Here is a 20,112-nt window from a genome sequence, read left to right as displayed (position 1 = left end):
GCGTTCGGAGAAAGAAGCTCCTATGGTGGGCCCGCCCCTCTCCTCGCACGTCCCCTAGCAGTGGTGCCTTGCCTCTCTGGCAGGCCCAGGCTTCTTCCCGAACTCCCTCAGTGGTGGCGCACTACACCCCAGCCCCCTCAGGCTGTCTTTATCCAGCCAATCCCAGTCCTCGCCCCAGGGTCTGACCTCAGTAGCCCGAGCTTCAGTACCCAGCCGCCAGCCGCCCCAGTGGGTAGTGACAATTGTTTCAGTCTCGCGAGTGTCGGTTGGCACCAACCCTCTGTGCAGGTCTCTTTCCACTTCGCTCTCTGCACCGCTGTTGGTGCACTCTGCTCCAAGGCTTTGGAGCTCACCCTCTGTCCCCACCAGTGAGGGGACTTCCCAGTGTGCAGAAACCTTTCCACTTCACAGCTCCCTCCCAGAGGCGCAGGTCCCATCCTGATTCCCTTCTCTCTTTTTTTTCTTTTTTCCTTTGCTCTACCCAGTTACATGGAGATGTCCGTGCCCTCTTGGAAGTCTGAGGTCTTCTGCCAGCATTCAGTAGATGTCTGTAAGAGTCGTTCCACATGTAGAAGCATTTTTTAAAATTTTTAATTCATTTAAATTTATTTTTTTAAGTTTTTTAAAAATTTTTTATTGTGGTAAAAGATACATAATAAAATTTAACTATCTTAATGATTTAGAAGTGTGCAGTTCAGTGATATTACGTACATTCATATTGTTGTGCAATCACCGGCATTCATTTTCAGAGCTCATTTCATCTTCAGAACCGAAAACTTGTACCCATTAAACGTTACCTCCCATCACCCCTCTTCCCAGTCCCTGGCAACTACCGTCTGCTTTCTGTCCCTAAGGATGTGACTACTCTAGATACCTCACTGAAGTGGAATCGTACAGTATTGTCTTTTTATAACTGGCTTATTTCACAGCTCAGTGTCCTCAAGGTTCACCTGTGTTGTACCCTGTGTCACCATTTCTTTTCCTTTTTAAGGCTGAATAATATTCCATGTATGTCTCTATATCATAGTTATATATCTATATGTCTGTTCATAAATCTATAATATCTATTCAATGGACTATATCTGTCACATTTTTGCTTACCCACTCATCTCTTGCTCGACATTTCAGTTGCTTCCACCTTTTGGCTATTATGAATAATGCTTCTATGAACATATGTGTACAAATATTTCTTCAAGACCTTGACTTCAATTTTTTATATATATATATATATATTTATTTATTTATTTTTGGTTGCATTGGTCTTCGTTGCTGCTCACAGGCTTTCTCTAGTTGCGGAGAGTGGGGGCTACTCTTTGTTGCGGTGCACGGGCTTCTCATTGCGGTGGCTTCTCTTGTTGCAGAGCCTGGGCTCTAGGTGTGTGGGCTTCAGTAGTTGTGGCACACAGACTCAGTAGTTGTGGTGCATGGGCTTAGTTGCTCCAAGGCATGTGGGGTTTTCCCAGCCCAGGGCTCGAACCTGTGTCCCCTGCATTGGCAGGCAGATTCTTAACCACTGTGCCAACAGGGAAGTCCCGTAGATGTATTTTTGATGTATTTTTGATGTATCTGTGGGGAGAAGGTGAGCTCCACGTCCTGCTCTTCCACCATCTTGATCCAATCCCTCAAGGACTTTTGTATCATTTTGTTTTTAACCCATAAAAGTTTTCTTGTGCCCCTTTCATTCTCTCTCTGTCCCCAGGCAACCACTAATGTGCTTTCTGTCACTGTAGATTAATTTGCATTTTCTGGAATTTTATTTAAATAGATTCATATGTTATGTATGTTTTTGTCCAGCTTTTTTGGCCTAACTTTGCATTTCATCCGTGTTGTGTGCATCAATAGTTCTTCTTCTTAATCAGTATGCATATACCAAAATTTGTTTATCCATTAACCTATTCATTGACAACTGGTAGGTATCCAGACTTCAGCTATCACAAAAAGGGATGTCGTGAACATTTTTCTGTGAGTCTGGTATAGACATGTGCTTGCATTTCTCTTGGGGAAATACCTAGGAATGGAGTGTCTGAATCATATGGTAGGTTCATGCTGAAATCTAAGAAAGTGCCAAACTGTTTTCCAAAGTGGTCACCACTTCACATCCCCACTAGTGCATTGGAGTTCCAGTTGCTCCACATTTTTGTCAGCACTTGGTACGGTCAGTCTTTTCAATTCTAGTCATTCTAGTGGGTGTGCTATGGTATCTCATCGTGGTTGTAATTTTCATTGCCTTAATGACTAACAAGATGTTGGTCATCTTTTCATGTGCTTATTTGCCATCTGTATGTCTTTGTTTGGTGAAGTGTCTTTCAAATATTTTATGCAGTCTTTAGAAACTGGGATTTAAGACTTCTAATTGGTATATGTTTTACAAAAATTTTCTCCTGGTCTGTGGCTTGACTTTTCATTTTCTTAACAGTGTCTCAAAGAGCAAAAGTTTTTAATGTTGATTAGGTACACGTTTTTTCTTTTGTAGTTCATGCTTTGTGTATTGTACATAAAATATCTACCAAACCCAAGGTCATGATGATTTTCTTTTTTTTTTTGGACATCTTTATTGGAGTATAATTGCTTTACAATGGTGTGTTAGTTTCTGCTTCATAACAAAGTGAATCAGTTATACATATACATATGTTCCCGTATCTCTTCCCTCTTGCATCTCCCTCCCTCCCACCCTCCCTATCCCACCCCTCTAGGTGGTCACAAAGCACCAAGCTGATCTCCCTGTGCTATGCGGCTGCTTCCCACTAGCTATCTGTTTTACGTTTGGTAGTGTATATATGTCCATGCCACTCTCTCACTTTGTCACAGCTTACCCTTCCCCCTCCCCATATCTTCAAGTCCATTTTCTAGTAGGTCTGTGTCTTTATTCCCATTTTACCCCTAGGTTCTTCATGACCTTTTTTTTTTTTCCTTAGATTCCATATATATGTGTTAGCATACGGTATCTGTTTTTCTCTTTCTGACTTACTTCACTCTGTATGACAGACTCTAGGTCCATCCACCTCACTACAAATAACTCAATTTTGTTTCTTTTTATGGCTGAGTACTATTCCATTGTATATATGTGCCACATCTTCTTTATCCACTCATCTGATGATGGACACTTAGGTTGCTTCCATGTCCTGGCTATTGTAAATAGAGCTGCAATAAATATTGGGGTGCATGTGTCTTTTTGAATTATGGTTTTCTCTGGGTATATGCCCAGCAGTGGGATTGCTGGGTCATATGGTAGTTCTATATGTAGTTTTTTAAGGAACCTCCATACTGTTCTCCATAGTGGCTGTATCAACTTACATTCCCACCAGCAGTGCAAGAGTGTTCCCTTTTCTCCACACCCTCTCCAGCATTGATTGTTTCTAGATTTTTTTGATGATGGCCATTCTGACCGGTGTGAGATGATATCTCGTAATTTTGATTTGCATTTCTCTAATGATTAATGATGTTGAACATTCTTTCATGTGTTTGTTTGCAGTCTGTATATTTTCTTTGGAGAAATGTCTATTTAGGTCTTCTGCCCATTTTTGGATAGGGTTGTTTGTTTTTTTGTTATTGAGCTGCTTGTAAATTTTGGAGATTAATCCTTTGTCAGTTGCTTCATTTGCAAATATTTTCTCCCATTCTGAGGGTTGTCTTTTGGTCTTGTTTATGGTTTCCTTTGCTGTGCAAAAGCTTTGAAGTTTCATTAGGTCCCATTTGTTTATTTTTGGTTTTATTTCCATTTCTCTAGGAGGTGGATCAAAAAGGATATTGCTGTGATTTACGTCATAGAGTGTTCTGCCTATGTTTTCCTCTAAGAGTTTGATAGTTCCTGGCCTTACATTTAGGTCTTTAATCCATTTTGAGCTTATTTTTGTACATGGTGTTAGGGAGTGTTCTAATCTCATACTTTTACATGTACCTGTCCAGTTTTCCCAGCACCACTTATTGAAGAGGCCGTCTTTTCTCTGCTGTATATTCTCGCCTCCTTTATCAAAGGTAAGGTGACCATATGTGCGTGGGTTTATCTCTGGGCTTTCTATCCTGTTCCATTGATCTATATTTCTGTTTTTGTGCCAGTACCATACTGTCTTGATTACTGTAGCTTTGTAGTATAGTCTGAAGTCAGGGAGCCTGATTTCTCCAGCTCCATTTTTCGTTCTCAAGATTGCTTTGGCTATTCGGGGTCTTTTGTGTTTCCGTACAAATTGTGAAATTTTTTGTTCTAGTTCTGTGAAAAATGCCAGTGGTAGTTTGATAGGGATTACATTGAATCTGTAGATTGCTTTGGGTAGTAGAGTCCTTTTCACAATGTTGATTCTTCCAATCCAAGAACATGGTATATCTCTCCATCTATTTGTATCATCTTTAATTTCTTTTATCAGTGTCTTATAATTTTCTGCATACAGGTCTTTTGTCTCCTTAGGTAGGTTTATTCCTAGATATTTTATTCTTTTTGTTGCAGTGGTAAATGGGAGTGTTTTCTTAATTTCACTTCCAGATTTTTCATCATTAGTGTATAGGAATGCCAGAGATTTCTGTGCATTAATTTTGTATCCTGCTACTTTACCAAATTCATTGATTAGCTCTAGTAGTTTTCTGGTAGCATCTTTGGGATTCTCTATGTATAGTATCATGTCATCTGCAAACAGTGACAGCTTTACTTCTTCTTTTCCTATTTGGATTCCTTTTATTTCTTTTTCTTCTCTGATTGCTGTGGCTAAAACTTCCAAAACTGTGTTGAATAATAGTGGTGTGAGTGGGCAACTTTGTCTTGTTCCTGATCTTAGTGGAAATGGTTTCAGTTTTTCACCATTGAGGATGATGTTGGCTGTAGGTTTATCATATATGGCATTTATTATGTTGAGGAAAGTTCCCTCTGTGCCTACTTTCTGCAGGGTTTTTATCATAAATGGGTGTTGAATTTTGTTGAAAGCTTTCTCTGCATGTATTGAGATGATCATGTGGTTCTTCTCCTCCAGTTTGTTAATATGGTGTATCACGTTGATTGATTTGCGTATATTGAAGAATCCTTGCATTCCTGGAATAAACCCCACTTGATCATGGTGTGTGATCCTTTTAATGTGCTGTTGGATTCTGTTTGCTAGTATGTTGTTGAGGATTTTTTCATCTATGTTCATCAGTGATATTGGCCTGTAGTTTTCTTTCTTTGTGACATCTTTGTCTGGTTTGGTATCAGGGTGATGGTGGCCTCATAGAATGAATTTGGGAGTGTTCCTCCCTCTGCTGTATTTTGGAAGAGTTTGAGAAGGATAGGTGTTAGCTCTTCTCTCAATGTTTGATAGAATTCACCTGTGAAGCCATCTGGTCCTGGGCTTTTGTTTGTTGGAGGATTTTTAATCACAGTCTCAATTTCAGTGCTTGTGATTGGTCTGTTCATATTTTCTATTTCTTCCTGGTTCGGTCTTGGCAGGTTGTGCATTTCTAAGAATTTGTCCATTTCTTCCCGGTTGTCCATTTTCTTGGCATAGAATTGCTTGTAGTAATCTCTCATGATCTTTTGTATTTCTGCAGTGTCAGTTGTTACTTCTCCTTTTTCATTTCTAATTCTATTGATTTGAGTCTTCTCCCTTTTTTTCTTGATGAGTCTGGCTAATGGTTTATCAATTTTGTTTATCTTCTCAAAGAACCAGCTTTTAGTTTTATTGATCTTTGCTATCATTTCCTTCATTTCTTTTTCATTTATTTCTGATCTGATCTTTATGATTTCTTTCCTTCTGCTAACTTTAGGGATTTTTTGTTCTTCTTTCTCTAATTGCTTTAGGTGCAAGGTTAGGTTGTTTATTCGAGCTGTTTCCTGTTCTTAAGGTAGGATTGTGTTGCTATAAACTTCCCTCTTAGAACTGCTTTTGCTGCATCCCATAGGTTTTGGGTTGTCATGTCTCCATTGTCATTTGTTTCTAGGTATTTTTTGATTTCCTCTCTGATTTCTTCAGTGATCACTTCATTATTAAGTAGTGTATTGTTTAGCCTCCATGTGTTTGTATTTTTTACAGATCTTTTCCTGTAATTGATACCTAGTCTCATAGCATTGTGGTCAGAAAAGATACTTGATACAATTTCAATTTTCTTAAATTTACCAAGGCTTGATTTGTGACCCAAGATATGATCTATCCTGGAGAATGTTCCATGAGCACTTGAGAAAAATGTGTATTCTTTTGTTTTTGGATGGAATGTCCTATAAATATCAATTAAGTCCATCTTGTTTAATGTATCATTTAAAGCTTGTGTTTCCTTATTTATTTTCATTTTGGATGATCTGTCCATTTGAGAGTGAGGTGTTAAAGTCCCCTACTATGAATGTGTTACTGTCGATTTCCCCTTTTATGGCTGTTAGTATTTGCCTTATGTATTGAGGTGCTCCTATGTTGGGTGCATAAATGTTTACAGTTGTTATATCTTCTTCTTGGATCGATCCCTTGATCATTTGTCATGGTGATTTTCGTTTATATCTTCTTTTAGAAGGTTTATATTTATCTGTTAACATTTAGACTTATGATCCATTCCCAGATAATTTTGTTCATGATGTGAGGTAACATTTGAGGATCTCTTTTTTGCATGTGGCTATCCAATCGTTGTAGCAACATTTATTGAAAGGATGATCCTTTCCCTATTTAACTGACTTTGATACTTCTGTCAAAAACCAGTTGAGGGCTTCCCTGGTGGCGCAGTGGTTGAGAGTCCGCCTGTCGATGCAGGGGACACGGGTTCGTGCCTTGGTCTGGGAAGATCCCACATGCCGCGGAGCGGCTGGGCCCGTGAGCCATGGCCGCTGAGCCTGCGCGTCCGGAGCCTGTGCTCCGCAACGGGAGAGGCCACAACAGTGAGAGGCCCGCGTACTGCAAAAAAAAAAAAAAAAAAAAAACCAAAAACCAGTTGACCATAAGATTCCCGGAAGATGGCAGAGTATGTAGCAGCAGGAATCTGTCTCCCCCCCAGACAACAATTGCACTGGCAGAATCTGTCTGTTGTAACTGTTGAGGAGCTCTGGAGTCTGGATTGGGGGGCAGGGTGCCTGGACAAAAATGTGGTTAATTTCAATCAGTTTCAGCTCTGAGCACAGAAGCAGCTACCCACCCCCAGACCCAAAGCAAGCTGCTATGCACTTGTTCCTGGAGCAGCCTGTACACAGCTTGTGGGAGCCAGAGTGGGCAAAACGGACCCTGTGCATCAGGTATTAGGGTTCTGTGCTGGTTGCTGATTGCCGCTTCTGATCAGAGGTGCAGACAAAGAGGCAGAGGCCATGGTGTTGCAGCTTCTTAGTGTTGCAAGCCCCTCCCCCTCTGGCAGAAGTCACTTCTAAGGGATTTAAAGGGCTAGTGCCTTTTTTCCTCTTCATTTTCTTTTTGCGTTTTTTTTTTTTGGCCTTGCGGCATGTGGGATCTTAGTTCCCCAACCAAGGATCAAACGTGTGCTCCCTGCAGTGGGTGGGTGGAGTCTTAACTACTGGACCGCCAGGGAAGTCCCTCTTTTTGTTTTTTCAGGAGCCAGATGGAATACTAGGACCTTCTAAAGCAAATGCATATATGGGCGGCAAATGAACTGGGAAAGAGACAGGCTCAGGAAAGACCTGAAAAGACCTTAAGTTTACACCTCAGGCTGATCCTTGGCATAGACAAAGCCTACAACAATTAAAAATCAAAACAAAACCCAAAAGCACAAACAACAAAAATAGAAATCAACATGTGGAATATCAAACCTAAAATCTTCTGCACAGCAAAGGAAATAATCAACAAAATGAAAAGGCATCCTAAGAAATGGGAGAAAATATTTGCAAAGCGTATATTGGATAGGGGACTAATATCCAAAATATATAAAGAACTCATGCAACTCAATAGCAAAAAAAAAAAGTTTAAAAGATGGGCAGAGGAACTAAATAGACATTTTTCTAGAGAAGACACACAAATGTCCAACAGATACGTGAAAAAAGTGCTCAATATCACTAAACAGGAAAATGCAAATCAAAACCACAATGAGATAACACCTCTCACCTGTTAGAATGACTATCATCAAAAAGACCACAGATAACAAATGTTGATAAAGATGTGGCAAAATGGAACCCTTGTGCACTGTTGGTGGGATTGTAAATTTGTCAGCCACTATGGAAAACAGTGTGGAGGCTCCTTTAAAAATTAAAATCAAACTACCATATCCAGTAATTCACTTCTTGGTATATACCCAAAAGAAATGAAAACACTGGGACTTCCCTGATGGTGCAGTGGTTAGGAATCCACCTGCCAGTGCAGGGGACATGGGTTCAGTCCCTGGTCCAGGAAGATCCCACATGCCGTGGAGCAACTAAGCCCGTGCACCACAACTGCTGAGCCTGTGTGCCGCAACTACTGAAGCCCATGTGCCTAGAGCCCATGCTCCACAACGAGAGACGCCACCACAGTGAGAAGCCCATGCACCGCAACAAAGAGTAGCTTCCACTTGCCACAACTAGTGAAAGTCTGTGTGCAGCAACGAAGACCAATTCAGCCAAAAATAAATAAATTAATTAATTTTAAAAAATGAAAATACCCAAAGAGATAATATGCACTCCCATGTTTATTGCAACATTATTCACAATAGCCAAGGTGTGGAAACAACCTAAGTGTTCTCCAGTTGTTGAATGGATAAAGAAGATGTAAGATACCAAGATATATGTAAGTAAAATAGAATATTATTCATCTATGAGAAAGGAAGTCTTGCCATTTGCAACGACATGGATGGACCTTGAGGATACTATGCTTAGTGTAATAAGTCAGAGAGAGACAAGTATTGTGATAATCACTTATATGTGGAATCTAAAATTGAACTCCTAAAACAGTTGAATATGGGATTACTAGGGGCTGGGGAATGGGGGAATTGGAGAGGTGTTGTTTAAGGGTATACACTTGGAACTAGTAGATAAGTGAGTCCTGGAGATCTAATGTACATTATTGTGATTATAGACAACAACACTGTACTATAAATATCAAATGTGCTGACAGAATAGATCTTAATTATTACCGCCTCAAAAAGAAATGAGAATTGTGTGATGTAGTAGAGGTATTAGCTAAGGCTATGATGGCAGTCCTACTGCAATATATAAATGTATCAAATCAACATGTTGTACACCTTGAACTTAGTGTTATACGTCACATGTTTCGATTAAGGAAAAAAGAGCAAACCCTGGGGATTTCCCTGGTGGACCAGTGGTTAAGACTCTGTGCTTCCACTGCAGGGGGCACAGGTTTGATCCCTGGTCAAAGAACTGAGATCCCACGTGGCACACAGCACGGCCAAAAAAGAAAAAGGAGCAAACCCTGGGAAGAGGGAAAATCTGATTTCCAGAGTTACCACATTATTAATTCACATGTCCAGTTTTCAGCAAAAGCAGAGCAGAAAAGTATGACCCATTCAAAGAAAAAAAAACGAACCAATAAAAAACTCTTCCTGTAAATGACCTGATGGAGGCCCTACTAGACAAAGACTTAAAAATAGCCATCTTAAAGATGCTTAACTAACAAGACATGCAGGAAGTGAAGAATGTGTGAACAAAATGGAAGTATCAATAAAGAGGGAGTAAACCTAAAAAACAAAATGACATTTGGGAGCTGGAAAGTACAGTGACTGAAAGGAAGAGTTCACTAGAGAGATTCAAAGATAGATTTGAGAAGGCAGAAGAATCAGTGAACTTGCTGATAGGATAATGGAAAATAATCAAGTCTGAAGCACAGGGAAGAAAAAGATTGAAGAAAAGTGAACTTGAGGGACCTGTGGAACACTGTTAAATGCATACATATTGTGGGAGTCTCAGAAAGAGAAGAGAGATTATTTGAAGAAACATTGGTTGAAAACTTCTCAGATTTCGTGAGACGTGAATATAAACATACAAGAAGCTAAGCAAACTCCAAATAGGATGAATCATAGAGACCTACACCAAGACACGTTATATAATCACACTGTCAGAAGACAAAGACCAAAAGAGTCTTGAGAGCTGTAAGAGAGAAGCGACAGACAAGGAATCCTCAATGAGATTTTCAGTAGATTTCTCATCAGAAATTTTGGAGGCCAGAAAGCAGTGGGCCAATATATTCAAAGTGCTAAAAGGAAAACATTCTCAACCAAGAATGCTATATCTGGCAAACTGTCCTTTAAAAGTAAGGGAGAAAGTAAGACATTCCCAGATAAAAGCTGAGGGAGTTTGTTACCACTGGCTGTGCCCTACAAGAAATGCTCAGGACACTAGACAGTAACTCAAGTCTATGTAAAGAAATAAAGATCTCATTGAAGGTAAATACATGGGCAGGTATAAAACCTAGTATTATTGTAACAATGGTTTATAACTGTAGTTTTTGTTTTCTACTTGATTTAAGAGTCTAATATATTTTTTAGAAAAACATCAGTCTAAAAGCTAGTATCACTGTAACTTTGTAACTCTACATTTTGTTCTCTGTAATAATTTAAGAGACTAAAAATTGTTTGAAACAATTATTTATGTTTTTGGACATGGTGCATAATGATGTAATTTTGTGACAACAACAATAAAAGAAAAGGGTGGATATGGAGCCTTTCAAGGAACAGAATTTTAGTATGTTATTGAAGTTAAGCTGGTGTAAATTCACATGAGTGTTACAACTTTGAGATGTTCAATGTGATCCCCATGGTAACTACAAAGAAAATACCTAAAGAATATACATGAAAGCAAATGAGAGAGGAATTGAAATGTTTCACTGCAAAAAATCAAGTAAAAAGAAGACAGTAATGCAAAAAAAAGATGGACAGAAAAGCTATATAAATAACAAAATGACGGAAGTCTTTCCTTATCACTAATTAAAAGTAAATAGATTAAACTCTTCCATCAGAAGTCAGAAGTTGCCAGATTTAAAAAATAATCCAGCTATATCTTGTCTACAAGAGATTCAGTTTAGATCCAAAGACACAACCAGGTTAACAGATAAATGGGTAAACAGAATGTATATGCATACAATGGAATATTATTTAACCTTTATAAGGAGGGGAATTTGGACCAATGCTACAACATGAACCTTGAGGACATTATGCTAAGTGAAATAAGCTGGTCAGAAAAAGACAAATACTGATTGATTTCACTTGTATGAAGTATTGATACTGAGAGCAGTCAAATCCATAGAGACAAAGTAATAGAATGGTGGTTGCCAGGGGGTGGGGGGGAGGAGGAATGGGGAGTTATTGTGTAATGAGGGCAGAGTTAACTGTTTTGAACGGTGAAACGAGTTCTGGAGATGGGTGGTGGTGATGGTTGCACAATAATGTAAATGTACGTAACACTACTGAATTGCACACTTAAAACTGGCTAAGATAGTAAATTTTATGTGTATTTTGCCACAATATAAAAAAATGGAAAAAAATCAATCATTTATGTGAGGGTCTGTTTCTGAATCCTCTGTTCTGTTTGTCTATTTTGATGCAAATATTATGTTGCCTTCTTTACTGAGCTTTGTAACAGGCTTGAAAGCAAGAAGTGTTAGTCCTGCAGCCTTGTTCTTTTCTGAAGTTGTTTGGCTCCTCTAGGTCCTTTGCATTTGCTTATAAATTTTGGAATCAGCTTTTCAGCTTCAACAAAAAGGCCTTTGTGTGTTATGATTGGGGTTGCAATAAATCTGTAAATCAGTTTGAGGGAGAATTGAGATTATAACAATACTGAATTTTCAAATGCACGATCATGGGATATCTCCCCATTTATTTGATTCTTATATAATTCTCTCAGCAGCATTTTGTGTGTCATGGTCAGTGTATAGACCTTGAACATTTTTTTTTTTGGCTGCATTGGGTCTTCGTTGCTGTGTGCAGGCTTTCTCTAGTTGCGGTGAGCAGGGGCTACTCTTCGTTGCAGTGCGTAGGCTTCTCGTTGTGGTGGTTTCACTTGTTGCAGAGCATAGGCTTCAGTAGTTGCCGCATGCTGGCTCTGTAGTTGCGGCATGCAGGCCCTAGAGCACGTGGGCTTCAGTAGTTGCAGCGCGTGGGTTTCAGTAGTTGTGGCACGTGGGCTCTAGAGTGCAGGCTCAGTAGTTGTGGTGCACAGGCTTAGTTGCTCCGCGGCATGTGGGATCTTCCCGGACCAGGGATCAAACCCATATCCCCTGCATTGGCAGGCGGATTCTTAACCACTGCGCCTCCAGGGAAGTCCCAACCTTGGACAAATTTTGACAAAAGTTTCTGATGGTTTCTCAACTGATCCTTAATGTTTTTTTGATGGTTTGTAAAATGTATCCGTAAGTATTTAAAATTCTTTGACATTATCGTAAATGGTATTTTTTAAAATTCCAATTTCTGATTGTTCGTTGTTTGCATATAGTAATACAGTTGATTTTTTACACATTATTTTTACAGTGGTATGGAAGTTCACTTTTTTCTGTATATACTTGTTTCTATTTCTGAAATTTTTCTTCATAATCTATATTTCATTAATAAAAGAAAATCACACTCGTTTAAAGGAGATTTAGGAACTAAACAAGATGAAAGAAAAATGTCACCCATTGTGTCATAGCTTTTGTTGTTGAAAATCAATTTTAGTTGAACTTCAGCAGATGTGGGTGTTTTCGTGGGGATTTCTTAATTCAACCTCAGGGTTATACCCATTAAATTTAATATGTATGTAATATGATAACATTTCATGATGACATTATTTGCTTTAAAAAAACTTTAGTTTGAGATAATTGTAGATTCACATGCAGTTGTAAGAAATAATTCAGAGATCAGTTATACCCTTCACCCAGTCAGTTTCCCCCAATGCATAGCTTTATGGAATACGTCTTGCATAACCACAGAATGTTATCACAACCAGGAAATTGACATCAGCCTTATTCAGATTTTGCCAGTTGTACGTTTACTGATTGTGTATGTACTTATGTAATTTTGTCATATATAGATTCATGTGACAAGCACCACAATCATGGTACAGAACAGTTACATCACAAGAATCCCTCATGCGTTCCTTTTATAGATATAGCCCCTTCTTGCCCTCTCCTCCCCAGCTTCTGGAAACCACTAGTCTGTTCTCCATTTTTATAATGTTGTTATTTCAAAAATGTTATATTAATGGAACCATACAGTATATAAACTTTGGGATTGGCCTTTTTTACTCCGCATAATTCTCCTGTAAGTTGCTGTGTATCAGTGGTTTGTTCTTTTTTATTGTTCGGTAGTTTTCCATGTTACGGGTTAACACAATTTGTTGACTGTTCTGACGTTGAAGTACATCTTGGTGGTTTCCAGTTTTGAGGCTCTTACGAATAAAACTTCTGTGTACATTGGTGTACAAGCTTTGTGTGAACATATTTTCTTTTCTCTGGGATAAATGCCCAGGAGTGCCGTTGTTGGGTCCTGAGGTAGTTCTGTGTTTAATTATTTTCAAAGTGTTGGCTGTACCGTTTTACGTTCCCAATAGCAGTGTATGTGATCCAGTTTCTGTGCCTTTTTTGCCAGGGTTTGGTGTTGTCACTGGTTTTGTTTTATAAAAAATTTTGGCCATTCTGTTAGATGTGGAGTGTTACCTCATTGTGGTTTTAATTTGCATTTCCCTGATGCCCGATGATGTTGAACATTTTTTCATGTGTTTAGTTGTTCCCTTAATGTAGCCTCTTCAGTGAGTACAGTTGGTTTTTGTATATTGACCTTGTATCCTGCAGCCTTCTTAAGCTCATCTATTAGCTCTTGCAACTTTTTTGATCGATCCCAGAGGGTTTAGTACATAGACAGTCACATGGTTGGTGATGAGGGCAGTTTCATGTCTTCCTTTCCAGCCTGGTTTCCCTTTCTTTTCTTTAATTCAATGGCTAACATCTCTAGTATGTTGAATAGGAGTGGTCAGAGCCAACTTCCTTGCCTTGTGCCTGATTTTAGGGAGAAAACATCGTCTTTTACCATTAAGTATGAGTTAGCTGTACATTTTTTTGGAGTGCCCTGTACCAGGTTAAGGAAGTTTCCCTTTATTTCTGGTTTGTCGCGTGTTTTCATCATAAATTGTATCAAATTGTGTCCAGTGTTTTTTTGCATCTGTGAAGATGATTATGTTTTTTTTACTGTTTATTCTGTTGACGTAGTAAATTACATTGACTGGGTTTTGAACACTGAACAACACTTACATTCCCAGGATAGTTCCCCTTGGTTGTGATATATTATCCTTTTTTGTATTGTTGGATTCACTCTGGAGGATGTTAAGGGGACATGACAGCTAAATACAGTTGGGATCCTGGATTGGATCCCAGGAAAGAAATAGGCTATTAATGGACAAACTGATGAAATTCAAATTAATTCTGTAACTTAGTAATATTGTATGAATGTCCATTTCTTAATTTTGATAGTTTCCCCATGGTTCTATTAGCTTCTGTTAGGAGAAGTTGGATGAAGAGTATACGGGAACCCTATACTATTTTTGTGACTTTTCTTTAAAATTATGTGAAAATAAAAGTTTAAAATAAAAATGAAAAAATGATTTCTTATGGGCAGCGTAGTTGAATATTGTTTTTTTAATCCAATTTGACAGTCTTTTTTCCTTTTTTCTTTTTTTAATAAATTTAATTTTTTTATTTTTGGCTGCGTTGGGTCTTCGTTGCTGGGTGCGGGCTTTCTCTAGTTGCAGTGAGCAGGGGCTACTCTTTGTTGTGGTGCGTGGGCTTCTCATTGCGGTGGCTTCTCTTGTTGTGGAGCATGGGCTCTAGACACGTGTGCTTCAGTAGTTGTGGCACGTGGGCTCAGTAGTTGTGGCTCATGGGCTGTAGAGCGCAGGCTCAGTAGTTGTAGCACATGGGCTTCATTGCTCCACAGCATGTAGGATATTCCCGGACCAGGGCTCGAACCCATGTCCCCTACATTGGCAGGCAGATTCTTAACCATTGTGCCATCAGGGAAGCCCTCCTTTTTTTAATTTATTTTTTATCGAGGTAATGTTGGTCTGTAGCATTGTAAGTTTCCTGTGTACAACACTATATTCCTATTTCTGTGTATATTATGCCATACCACCAAAACTTCAGTTTCCACCTATCACCATACACTTGATCTCCTTTACCCATTTCACCCTCCCCCATTCTGTGCCTTTTCATTGGTTTTTGATATATGATTATTTTAATGTAATTATTGATACATATATAGTTGGGTTTAACGTTAGCATCTAGCTGTTTATTTGTCCCATATTATCTTTGACCTTTTTCCCTCTTTTCCTGCTCTGTTTGGATTAATGGAGTATTTTTTATGATTCCATTTTATCTTTTTGGTTGGTTTATTAGTTATGCCTCTTGTGTTTTATAAGTGGTTGCTTTAGAATTTATAGTATGTAAACATATACTATGTATCAAAATCTGCTTTCGGCTAATATTATACCACTTCATGTATGGTGTAAGAACCTTACATTTCTGCTTTCCCAGCCCATGTTCTGTTTCATACATTTTATTTCTACATTCTTTATAAACCCTACAATACTTTATTTCCTTCCTTCCTTCCTTCCTTCCTTCCTTCCTTCCTTTCTGTCTGTCTGTCATAAAATGTACATGGAATAAAATTTACCATTTTATGTATTGACTTCCTCTTGGTACCATCATTCTTCTGTGGGAGGGACTTCTTTTCAGTTTTCTTGTGGTGCAGCTTTGCAGGGGTGAGTATCTACAGCTTTTATGTATCTGGAAAGTCTGTTTCATCAGAAAAGATTTCTGTGTTGACAACATTTTTCTTTTAGCGGTCTCTTCTGTTTTAGCATTGTTTCTGATGAGATGTCTGCTACCATATTATCTTCGGTTTTTTTCGTGTGTGTTTCTTCGTATCTGGCTGCTTTTAAGAGGTTTTAGAGAAACTGATATTAGTGTAGTTTTCTTCACATTTTTCTCAGGGTCCTTTGAACTTCTTGGATCTGTGTGTTTATCAACTTTGGTAAATTTTGGTCATTATTTCTTTAAACATTGTTTTATCACCAACCATACCACATTCCCACACTCCTTCCTCCCTGCTCTCCTTTGGAGACTTTATATATAAAGCATACGTATCTATAAAAAAGATACACATATATAAAGATATAGATATATATATTTGCTTGAGGTTGTCCCACGACTCACTGACGCTCTGTTGTTTTTTTGTCTTTTTTATTTTGTATAGCTTTTATTATTATGTCTTATGTTCACTAATCTTCTTTTCCCCCCGGTATTTGGTCTGCTGTTAATCCGATCCAGTGTTTTTCATCTTAAGCATTGTTTCATCTCTGGAAATTTGATTTGTGTCTTTTTATTTTTCCATGTCTCTCCTTAATATGCTCATATTTTCTTCTACATTTTTGAGCATTTGGTTATAATAACTCTTTTTTTTAAATAAATTTATTTATTTTTGGCTGCGTTGGGTCTTCATTGCTGCATGTGGGCTTTCTCTAGTTGCAGCGAGTGGGGGCTACTCTTCGTTGTGGTGTGCAGGCTTCTCATTGCGGTGGCTTCTCTTGCTGTGGAGCACGGGCTCTAGGCACGCGGGCTTCAGTAGTTGTGGCATGCAGGCTCAGTAGTTGTGGCGCACGGGCTTAGGTGCTCCACGGCATGTGGGATCTTCCCGGACCGGGGCACGAACCCGTGTCCCCTGCATTGGCAGGCGGACTCTCAACCACTGCGCCACCAGGGAAGCCCCTGTAATAACTCATGTGATACCCTTTTCCACTGGCACCTTTGTTACTTCTAGGTCATGTTCAGTTGATTGATTTTCTTCTCATTGTCACTCATATTTTCCTGCTTCTTCATGTGCCTGGTGGTTTTCTCTTGGATGCCAGTCATTGTGGAGTTTACATTCTTGGTGCTCTGTGTGTGTGTGTGTGTGGTGTGTGTGTGTGTGTGTGTGTGTGTGTGTGTAGTATGGTCTTTTTTTTTTTTTTTTTGTGGTACGCGGGCCTCTCATTGCCGTGGCCTCTCCTGTTGCGGAGCACAGGCTCCGGACGCACAGGCTCAGCGGCCATGGCTCACGGGCCCAGCCGCTCCGCGGCATGTGGGATCTTCCTGGACCGGGGCACGAACCCGTGTCCCCTGCATCGGCAGGTGGACTCTCAACCACTGAGCCACCGGGGAAGCCCTGTAGTATGGTCTTAAGCTTTGTTCCAGGGCTCGATTAAGTTACTTGGAATAGTTTGATCCATTCGAGACTTGCCTTTAAGTGTCGTTAGAAGGAACAGAGGAAGCCTGTAGGGCACTGTTCTCAACTTTTTTTTACTGCTCTCTCTTCCCCCAGAGCCTTTTTAGACATCTTTTTACCCTAATCACATCCCTCTGTGAAATTTTAATGCCACAACTATATTATTGTCTGTTTATGTATTATACGTGTTGCTGTGCTTTATACATAAAAAAATATTTTTTTGCTCCCCTTCCTCCAGAACCGCTTTCACCCCCTTGGGGGTGATGTTGCCCTGTTGAGAATGCATGGTCTCGGACTGATTCTTTGCTACTAGTAACACATGACTCTTCCTCCGTGTATCTAATATCCTGTATTCTAAGGCAGCGAGATAAATCCAGTCCCTGTATCTCCATCTTGCGGGAAGGAAGTCTTCCCAGATCCTGGCAGTTTCTTCAGAGTTGAACATACCCTACCATACAGCCCAGCCACTGCGCTCCAAAGTGAAATGAAAACATGTAGTTGCACCAAAACTTGAATATGAATGTTCACAGGATCTTTATTTCTAAGGGCCAAAAACTGGGAACCAACCAAATGTCCTTCAAGGGGTGAATAGATAAACAATTTTATACCCATACAGTAGGTAGTGAACAATAAAAAGGAATTAAGTATTTATACTTGCAACAATATGAATGAACTTCAAAATCATTAGGCCAAATTAGGCCAGATCAAAAAAAAATACCTTGTGATTCCATTTATATAAAAACTCAAAAAATGCAAACCAATCTGTAGCCGAAAAGATTAGTGGTTGCCTGGAGATGGAGGTGGAGGGAAGGATTGATCACAGAGGGACATGAGGAAATTTCGGTGGAAAAGGAAATGCTTTTGTTGATTGTGCGAATGGTTTCATGGGTGAACATCTGTCAGAACTGAAAAAATTATTCTAAATATGTGCAGTTTATTGTGTGCCAATTACATATGTCAGTAGAATTGTAAAAGTAAAAAATGAGGGGTTTGGGGCTTCCCTGGTGGCGCAGTGGTTGAGAGTCCGCCTGCCGATGCAGGGGACACGGGTGCGTGTCCCAGTCCGGGAAGATCCCACATGCCGCGGAGTGGCTGGGCCCGTGAGCCATGGCCGCTCAGCCTGCGCGTCCGGAGCCTGTGCTCCGCAACGGGAGAGGCCACAACAGTGAGAGGCCCGCGTACCGCAAAAAAAAAAAACCAGGGGTTTGGACTCCATTTGGGGAACCTATCTTTCTCATTAGTGACCCATATGTATAAAAATTTACAAGCGTGGTTATGGTTGTTTTATGGTTTATAACAGTGATGAAGCTTAACTTGTTGGCAGCTGACGGAAACACTTTTACCTGATTCTTATAAAAGTGCAGCTGCAGACCTAACACAGTGATGGTTGAGTTTTGCTGTGATGATTATGTGTGTTGGTGGTAAACAGACTGACCTGTTCTCAAGAACCTGTGGACTCTGGGGAAAGGGTGTGGTTCTGAACACTGGTGGAGCTGGGTCCAGAAGCTGCCTGGAGTCTGGCCACGTAGCCAAACGTTTTAGGGCAGTGCTGGCAGCTGCGTGTTTATTGTCTAATTTTCTAGAAGGTACAGGTGATAAAACAAAAATTCAAGTTTAGTAATAAATGCCTGCAGAAAAGTTTAGGTCTCATAAATGTATAGTTTCTGCAGTTTTACACAATGAATACACCCAGATCAAGAAACAGAACATTACCTGGTAGTGGTAATTTTCTGAAATGCAATTCTTCCTGGGCGAATAAGGTAAAATTGAACGCATGCTGAATAACCATGGCTAGACAATTTCCAGGTCTGAAGTTTCTGACGCTGGGATTGTATAACATACAACAGTTGTTCTGTTTACTTCTATTTGTGTAAACATAGGTTATATTTTGTTTAATCAAAATATTTCCTCTTGGCAGTGGACTCTCAAAAAATCGACCGAGAGGGAAAAATCCCAAATGAAACTTTAGAGAAACTGAAGAGCCTGGGGCTTTTTGGGATGCAAGTCCCAGAAGAATACGGTAAGTAAAGGAAACCACCACCCAACCAGTTTGGCTTTTAAGAAAACCCTCCGTACTTGTCCAAAAAAGGGTTCTGTTCCAGAAAGGTGGCCTTTGAAAATGCACGAAGTCCAAGGTCAGGCTGTAAAACGTCCCTTTGTGGGTTAAATCCAGGGTGGCTGGCTGGTGAGTGTGTGGCCCAAGAGGCTTTTCAGCAGGAAGAACTATCCAGTTCCCTGCCTTCCTCCTCGGAGGTGGGGAGGGACCCTGCAGGATGTCTGTGCTCTCTGGGTCCCTTGGGTGGGGGAGGAGGGGTGGGTATCACCTCCGGCCAGCTCGGGCCGGTGCAGCGTGGTCTCCACTGTGAAGCCCTGTGGTCTCTCTGGCAGAGGAGCTGCCCCAGGCCCGCAAATGCTTTTGTGTGTAGGGAAGGCCACGCGCTGCGCGCCCAGGGGCCAGGGCCCAGCGGCCAAAGGGGTGGGTGCACGGCTGTGGGGCGTGGGCCGCCTCGGGGAGGTGGAGCCCTGGTCTCGGGAGCTTGCGAGCAGGCCCGTTGTCCTCTGGGCCGTGCTCGTTGCTGTTGGAGGTTTACAGTGGAAGGCCCTGCCTTCCCCCCAGGATCCCCGCCCGGTGGCTGTGCCCTGTTAGACTGAGCCCGTCGTGCAGCTTGTGTGTCTCCTGCCTGATATAGGGGTGGTCCTCTCAGTTCTGTGGGAGCGAGGGGACAGGCACGGAGTGTGTGAGGGAGGAGCAGAGACAAAACACAGTCCCTTGCGAGCACTGGCACAGACGCACGTCCCTGTATTTTCACTCTCGGGATCTTTTGACGAGGACGTGTGGCCTTCACCCCGCACCCCCTGCTCTCTGAGCCCTCCCGCCGAGCCCAGGCTGAGGCGGCTTCCGGCTTCATGAGCACAGGGTCAGTGGTTTGGACCCGAGAGCTCTAGGTGGTGTGTGACACCCAGGTACGTTCTCCCAGCCAGGCCGTGGGTTAGGCCTGCACGGCGAGGCCCGGA

At 40.7% G+C, this 20,112-nt stretch overlaps 1 protein-coding gene across 3 annotated transcripts in view; it reads left to right on the top strand.

The window, feature by feature from the left end:
- Positions 1-20,112, top strand: part of ACAD9 (acyl-CoA dehydrogenase family member 9) — a 59,733-nt gene that overhangs the window by 14,419 nt on the left and 25,202 nt on the right. For all 3 annotated transcript variants that reach the window (XM_049693714.1, XM_049693716.1, XM_049693715.1), the window contains one exon: positions 19,016-19,117. In XM_049693714.1, the coding sequence (XP_049549671.1) occupies positions 19,016-19,117 (102 nt within the window). The remainder of the gene's footprint in view (positions 1-19,015; positions 19,118-20,112) is intronic.

Source organism: Orcinus orca, chromosome 10 (assembly GCF_937001465.1).
Source record: "Orcinus orca chromosome 10, mOrcOrc1.1, whole genome shotgun sequence".
Lineage (NCBI taxonomy): Eukaryota > Metazoa > Chordata > Mammalia > Artiodactyla > Delphinidae > Orcinus > Orcinus orca.
Note: the sequence above shows the minus strand (reverse complement) of the source record. Positions and strands in the feature narration are given on the sequence as shown.